The sequence below is a fragment of the Taudactylus pleione genome, unplaced genomic scaffold (assembly GCF_031769625.1).
Source record: "Taudactylus pleione unplaced genomic scaffold, aTauple2 ptg000457l, whole genome shotgun sequence".
NCBI lineage: Eukaryota > Metazoa > Chordata > Amphibia > Anura > Myobatrachidae > Taudactylus > Taudactylus pleione.
The window spans coordinates 3,038,564-3,046,578 of record NW_028284859.1 but is presented as its reverse complement, the minus strand read 5'-3'; the positions used below and the strand labels follow the sequence as shown (position 1 = coordinate 3,046,578).

Sequence of the window (8,015 nt, the reverse complement as noted above, 5' to 3'; positions counted from 1 at the left end):
TACTTATTTTATATTATTCTTTGTATTTATATTTATTATATTGGTAGCACGGAATATTGTCTCTCCAGTTCCAGACAGCCCCCCTGTCTCTCCAGCCACCCCCAGTATGAAAAAGTCCCCCAGCTCTCTGCACATAGGCCAGTAAAGAGATCTGGAGCAGTGTGTGGGGAGAGAGAGTAGGAAAGGGGAACCTGTGTGTGTATGTGTGTGTGCCACAAATGGGGTGGAGCAGCCAGGAAAGGGGAACCGAGGGTGGAGAGGGGAGGAAAGAAGATGGCGGAGAGTAGCAGGAAGGAGAGGGATGGATCTGTAGCGATGTAAGCAAGAGACTGGGCCCTGAGGAGGGGCCAGGCCAAGGAAACAAACCACTCACTTTTAAGTGGACACCATGTAATACGATAGGTCCGGATACAGTGAGCCCGGTGCCCAGAACGCGCTGCCCCTCTGCTCCAGTGACTTCGCATATGCTACACCGCTGCCCGGCGAGAGGGAGGGAGAGCAGGGAATGGAGACGGGCACAAAGCTAGTAACAACAGGGCAGCGGGTGTCCGGCAAATGGAAATTACGATGGCAGCCGGTCTCGCCCCCCAAGGCCTCCTGTGCTCTTTGTGGCGGCAATGTCCTAGTTATGGCGCTGTATGCCCATGTCTTTCTCATACATACCTCCCAACATGACCCTCTCCAGGAGGGACACAATGCTCTGGTCCTGGACTTCCCTGGTAAGAGGTGGGGCTGCAGCGCAGTTCAAAATTCAAATAGGGGAGTCACACCAACTGTCATTTCACACGCTGCCAAATATCACTGGCTGGGACTCACTGGCAGTTGGTGTGACTCCCCTATTTGAATGTTGGACTGTACTGCAGCCCCACCTCTGGAGCCTCCACCAATCATAAATCACCAGGGAAGTCCAGGACCAGAGCATTGTGTTCCTCCTGGAGAGGGTCATGTTGGGAGGTATGCTCAGGTCTCTGCATGTCGGTGTTTGGGAGTTGAAATTGGGTTGCTTCTTGACACTTATAGGTGGCTATAGACCTCCATTTGCATTTCAGTGCTCCATTTGAAGGCTTCAGTGCATGTGAATGAGAGTAGGGCTGCTGTACGTCCTGCTTTTCCAGGATCATACTGGAATTGGATCCTGTGTCCTATCATTCTTTCTCACTGTTTTTTTTTCATTAGATTTAAATATCTAACAGTCAGAGGTTACCACACAAACATATAATATACAATAAAAGTTTCCTGCGCATACCAGTAAAATCACTGATCTTATCTAAAATACGTTTCATGACTGGGTTATTTCCCCATGTCACTGTTCTTGTTGTGATTGTCACTTTATGTCAGACTGACCCTTTACCCTGGAGGCTGCGATACATAAGTGCATGCAAGCGCCAATCAGCGGGAGGAAGAAAGTGACTGACGGCTGTACCACCCAATGGCCTCTGCATAATAGAGCTAAATGTCATCTAGGCTCCTCCTCTGTATTGTGGTCCTGGTCTAAGATGAGGGTGTTGAGAAGTAGCCGGGTGCTGCGGGCGGCAGGTGAGTGACGTCACACACCGAGTCTCTGTGCCCTACTTCCGGACTCTTATTATTATTATTATTATTATTACACCGCTGCTGTTATACAATGTGTCCGGGCGCAGCCTAATACAGCTAGTGCTGGCTATAGGACAGGCTCCTCCTGGCTTATGTGGATCATAAAATGCCTACAAGTTACTGCGGGAGGCTCTGGGTGGTTTGCAATTTCATATTTTTAAAAATGTCTCAAATCACCTCACATGTGGTGCCCCCTGTCTTGTAACACACCCTAGGCTAATACTATACACTTCTCCTGTCCATGCAACTCATTGCCTGCCATACTTAGAAAGTACCTTGCAACCGAGGCTCCTGTAAAGGGTATCTATTAAGGATGTCGACATGGTTATAATTTAATTGTGCATGTCGACAGTCAATGTCAATAATACATTTTAGTGCTAGGTATAGGGTAAGAGCAGTGGAAACACGCTATGTTGACATGCTGACCCCTGTAAGAAAGTTCATCTGATGCTGATTGTAAAACTCGGTCACAGTTCATTATTGCAGTGTCTCTTGCACATTGATAACTTTCAGACTCTGCTGGACTTGTACTGTACAGTACACTACTGGCTGCCTATGTAAACTTCAGCAGAATTTGTGTTTTGCAAATCTGAATCTTTATTTAGAGAAATATATGATGATCTTGACAGACAAAATAATATACTTAAGCTTTTATTGCAATCATTTTCTCTGCAAGCAAATCCATAATATTTAGATACCACAGTATCTGCCCATAATTGCTTCCTACTATGTTCTTTGCTTTTGTTAATTCTTAAGTTTAATAGATTTTAATGCAGTGCTATCTAAATATGTGCATGAGTACATTCATGTCATAATCCTGTTATCGCAAGCTGAATACTGTTGAAAAAATAATGTACTAGGGGCCTGATTCACAGTTGTACGTTAACCCGATGGTTTATGCACAACACCAATGTTTAATGATCAGTGCATGCTTGGGATCTGTACTGCACATGTGCCAATCACTGACTGTGATGGCGGCTTCAGTCCCCCCTAAGCGTCAGGATGACTGACATGCTGCTGCTGTATGGGGGCGGTGATGACCAGCGTTCTTGAAAAAGGGTTGCGCCGACCCTGTTGTCAAGGCATTCCAGGGCCCGAGTCAGCGTCTTCCGACGCAGATTTCCATGCCCCAGCAGAGTGAAAACACCGGCCATCCTGCCTAACCTCAGATTACTCAGATGGCCGATGTTTTCACAGATGATCAGATGCTGCGTCCTCCGACTCAGCGGTGTATCACAGAAGCTGGCAGGAAACCTCTATTTACTCAAGACGCTTCCTGCAGCATTAGCATATTTACACATAGCAGCTGCGTCTGAATCGGGGCCTGTACAGTACACTGGAGTCCATTGAGGTTGGAAGGCTGTATGCAGCCCATAGGCCTCCAGTTGTGCACATCTGATATTTATGTTTCATTTTTAATTTCAGTTCTAAACAAGATCTATGTCTGGCAGAGGGTCTGCTTTTCCTCCCAGGCAGGTGTAGAATGTATAGCACCCCTCTTCCAAACTGTGCCAGAAACTCCACAGCCTATACCGACAAAAGTCTCAGGGACCATCCCAGCATGGATCAGGGGCAGTCTGCTGCGGAATGGACCTGGCAGATTCGAGTTTGGCAACGACAAGTAAGAAGGTCGTGTGTGTTTGTTGGCGCCATGAGATGTACGGATTAGTATCTAAAGCTTTAAACAGCACACAGGAAAACATTCATTGATGGAGTATAGTAGGTGGTCCTAATGATTCCAGAAGTGTATGTAATATGGAAAACAGGGGGAGTGTGCAAAACTACAGCTCTATTGGAGATAAAATGGTAGAACGCTTGTACAGGAGACTTATCTCATAAAGAATTCAAACCAACATAAGCAATTCAATTCCATTTATTTTTTCTAAAATCAGAAGTATGAAACAAGTAGAATTTCCTTTAAAAATACAACACACACGATAGTTAATTCACAGCAGAAAATTGTTTCTCGTTTCTAATTCTCATATACTTGGACACCTTTTCACAGTAATACAATAGATGTTTTAATTTTTTTTTAGAGAAAATACTGAAAAAAGCAGCTGATTCTAAGGGGTAAATTTACTAAAGTGAGAGTTTTTAGAAGTGAGTTTTAGAAGGGATGTTGCCCATAGCAACCAATCAGATATACGTAACATTTAACTAGCACCTTCTAGAAGATAATAGCTAGAATCTGATTGGTTGCTATGGGCAACATCTCTTCTAAAACTCACTTCTAAAAACTCTCACTTTAGTAAATTTACACCTAAAACTCAACACTAAAGCTGCATACACACGTAACGATTTTCGTTCAGTTTTTCCTTTGAAAAAGTGAACGATTTTTTGAAGTGTAATGAACGATTTTTTTTTCAACGAAGAACGAAAAATGTTCCTTCCCTTAATGAAAATCGTCAATCGGAAATGGACGATAAACTACAAACGGGAACGCGCATGAACGATTATCGCTCATCATTATAACTCAGAAACTGAACGATTTAATGAACGATTGAACGATAACAACGTCATTATAGTTAAATCGTTCAATAAATCGTTACGTGTGTATGCCCCTTAAGGTGTTAGCCCAGTATATGAATTTTTTTCACCTCCTCTATTTTATCATTGGTTCTCTATTTACAATTAACCTAACCCCCTATAGCTGGTGTAGCATCCCCCTCTCCTTTCCTTTACAGGAATTTACTGGAAATAGTGGTTGAAAAGTTTTTTTTTTTTAAGCTAACTCATTTCTACAGCTTGTCGATAGCCATTTTCATCAGATAAATGTCTTTTGAAACAAAAATCTGCAACATGAAAATAATAAAAAAAAATGTACTGTATGTATTTATTTTTGCAAGTTTTCACCATCTCAGTTTAAATGCTATCCATGCATAGGAATAATATTGCAGGCCAATAAGGCCTACCATTTTTTTTTATTTTTTTTTTATACTACCGTATGAAAGCTAAAACATTAAATGAGTACCCCTCTTTTCATTTGTCACAATATGGAGATCTCGGGTTTAGATCCCCTGTGTGTAAATTTGTTTGTTTGTTTAAGTCTATGGGGGAGATTATCAAAGCTTGGAGAGAAATAAAGTGCAGAGGGATAAAACGCCAACCAATCGGCGCCTGTCATTTTATAGACTGTGGGCCTCATTTATCAACGAGTTTTATCATTAACAACAAGTGAAAACTCATTGTGTATGATGAATGGTTCTCAAGCCAATCAGCTCCCAACTGTCATTTCTCAAACAGATGATAGCTGATTGTTTGGAACACCATTATCATACGCAGCGAGCTTTATCACTCGTTCTGAATGATAAAACTTGTTGATAAATGAGGCCCTGTGTTTGAAAAATGACAGTAAAGAAACAGGGATGGACTGGGGTTGTAGTTCAGCCCTGGCAGTCCGCACTGTGCGCGCGCCTTAGGTGCGGGTGGATGCAAAGGGGGCTTGCCACGAGTCACAGGGGCACTTTCGCCCTCCTCGAGCTAGCCTTGATGCCATCGGCCCTTCTGGCATTTGCCAGAAGAGCCCGATGGCCAGTCCGGCCCTGGTTAGGAACTTATTGGTACTTTATATCTCTCCATTTATCTGTCTCCAAGCTTTGCTAAATCTCCCCCTAAGTACCACCCAATCAGCTTCTAACTCCTTTTTCAAACACAGCCTGTAAAGTAACAGGAGCTAATTGGTTGGTACTTTATCTCCATCCACTTTATCTCTTTTCAAGGCACAATCAGATCCCTCTCCTCCCAGCCTGTCACCAGGAGGGATGTTGTCAATACCAGCATTGCCAGGAATTTATTTCCCTCTTGTATTTGAAATTGTATATCCCGAAATGGCGTTTTTTGCAATAAAATTATTTGTCTTAAGTAAAGCTTCTGGGCAAAAATTATTGTCCCTAAATGTCCTGTAGCCCAAAAATAAGAAAAACCTGTACCTGATTGCAGGGCCGGATTTCCCACTATGCATCCTAGGTGCTCGCCTAGGGCACGGTGGGACCCAAGGGGCCCGTGGACGGGCCCCTTTGCCCGAAGAAATCAGCCTTTCACAGCGCTCTCAGAGGAGCACTGCGCGAGTACCGCATGATGTCACGTGGTAACGCCTCCACTCCCAGAGAGACTGTGCTGCTGTCTGCACGGTGCTCTCTTTGGGAGTGTATGTGCAGGCAGCAACTATCAGTGTGCTGCCTGCACATAGGGCCGCCATTAAGGGGGACTGGCAGGCCTCGAGTACCGGGCCCGGAGACAGGAAAGAGGGGGGGCCCGTGTGCAGCGGTGCTGCACTGGCAGCCACGTAGAATTGAAATACAATGCAGGCTGCATGTCATTTATGGTGCCGGTCGCGAGCCAGCCTGAGCTCGCGGACCGGCAGCCAATCTGGTCCACAAGCTGTGACTGGCTCGCGGCCGCGCCTTATCTGAAATGTCGATGCAGCTCTACTACGAGAGCACCCCGGGCCCCCCACTCTCTCAATATTTTAAATTCTGTTGGCGCTGATTCTGGTTGACTGGCTGCACCAACGCAGCCAGTTGAAGAAATTCTAAAACAGGTACCCTGCTAATTACTTAATCCTTGCCCTAGCCCTGCCAGCCATCCCTGTCTCCCTCCTAGCTCTGCCAGCCTTCCCTGTCTTCCTCCTAGTCCTGCCAGCCTTCCTTGTCCTGCCCCCCACACAGGTCTTAGTAGCATTGGTAGTTAATATGGATTTATCAACTACAGTATATGGAGTAGTGTCTCCTTATTTACTACTATTGCTACCAAGTCCTGTGAGTGCCGCCTAGATGATCCCGCTTACATAATATGGACCTGTGACCCTTTAAAAACTCATCTAAATTCATGACAATGTATAGACTCCCAAAATGAGTCTTCGTGTATGAGTCCAACTTTATAGAGTAACATAAGAAATCTCAACGTAATCAATGAGTCAATTCACTTTTTTTTTTTTTTACAATTGAGAACATTAAATAAAAACTCAATATTTTTCATGTAAACATATTTCTCTACTTCAAAATCCCCTTTTATGTGTTTTATTTATGTTGAATGTATAATAATAATATTATAATAACTTAATATTAACAAGGTGCATGTCGACTTCTCCCTTTTCAGGTACAATCATTGGTTCGATGGCATGGCCCTCATGCACAGCTTCAATATTCAGAATGGCTCTGTCACCTACATGAGCAAGTTCCTGCAAAGTGAGTCTTATACAAAAAATAAGAATGAGAATCGGATCGTAGTCTCGGAGTTTGGTACCCTGGCAATGCCAGACCCCTGCAAGTCTATGTTTGACCGCTTTAAGTCTAAGTTTAAAATGGGTAAGTCATGTTTATGTCATTACCGGATCTGTCGATACTAAATTAGCGTCTCTATACACATTCTGTTGTCTTTAAATCATGTAATCAATATTATTATTATTACATTTTATTTATAGGGCGCCACAAGAGGTCCGCAGCGCCGTACATACAGTAAAGGGTACCCAGAGAACATTACATTACCATACAGTAACCAACTTATAAACAGAGCACAAGTAACAAATAGCAACACAATTCTCCATACACAATACAGCTGGGAAGGTGAAGGCTGTCGTAGAAGTGCTAGAGAAGAAGGCTGAGAGACAGTGGGGAGGAGGACCCTGCTCCTGGGAGCTTACAATCTAGGGGAGAGGGGAGACTGACAGATGACATGAGGCAAGTGTGTAGAGGGGGACCTGAGTGCAGGAAGTAGGCGAGGTAGAGATGGCTGAGGCAGGAGGGACAGAGACTTGGTGACACGGTTATGTGGTGGAAGGGTATGCTTTGACGAACAGGTGGGTTTTCAGTGCATGTTTGAAGCTCTACAAGGTTGTTCTAGTTGTATTTCTTTGCATAGGGGCCCTGTCGCTTTATGGCCCACGTGACTAGCAGCGCCTTCCAGTGGCGTCCCTCCCCGCGGTGTCAGTTGGTGCGGCGAGGGACACTGTGTGCTCGGCGCAGCCTAGAAAGGGCCGTGTTCTCGCTGGCAGGGGGCGTGACCACACGGCTAGGGGCCGAACCCCCGTTGTGCCATGTTTCTTTCTTACCGGGAGGAGGAGGTGCAGTGTCAGGAGCCGAGTGCTGTACTTAAAACTACAGTGCAGAACTTGGCTCCTGTCATTGAGGGGGAGTCTGCACCTTTGTGTCACCCCTCAGCGGGTGACACCCTGGTGCGGCCCGCACCCCCACTTGTGACGCCACTGGCGCCTTCACCCATCACTCGCACCAATGTTTCTATGTGCCCTGTGCACAGACTGCTATGTAGCCGGTATGCAATCGGGAAGCCGACTGCCTAAATACCGGCAGCCGGCTTCCCGACTGTCATATCCCGGCAAGGGCGAAATGCCGGGAGGGAGACCGGCGTCCGGCGTCCCGATCGTAGTGATGCCGGGCGCTGTGAGCGGACAACTGCGGGGGGGG

General features: G+C 45.4%; 1 protein-coding gene across 1 annotated transcript in view; it reads left to right on the top strand.

Moving 5' to 3' along the window:
* Nucleotides 1–1,432: 1,432 nt before the first annotated feature.
* The window catches only part of LOC148504758 (carotenoid-cleaving dioxygenase, mitochondrial-like), a 36,158-nt gene continuing 29,575 nt past the window's right edge, over nt 1,433–8,015 (top strand). Inside the window, exons 1-3 of the mRNA XM_088448532.1 lie at nt 1,433–1,536; nt 3,019–3,214; nt 6,691–6,899. Of these exons, the coding sequence (XP_088304658.1) occupies nt 1,497–1,536; nt 3,019–3,214; nt 6,691–6,899 (445 nt within the window). The 5' untranslated portion in view covers nt 1,433–1,496. The remainder of the gene's footprint in view (nt 1,537–3,018; nt 3,215–6,690; nt 6,900–8,015) is intronic.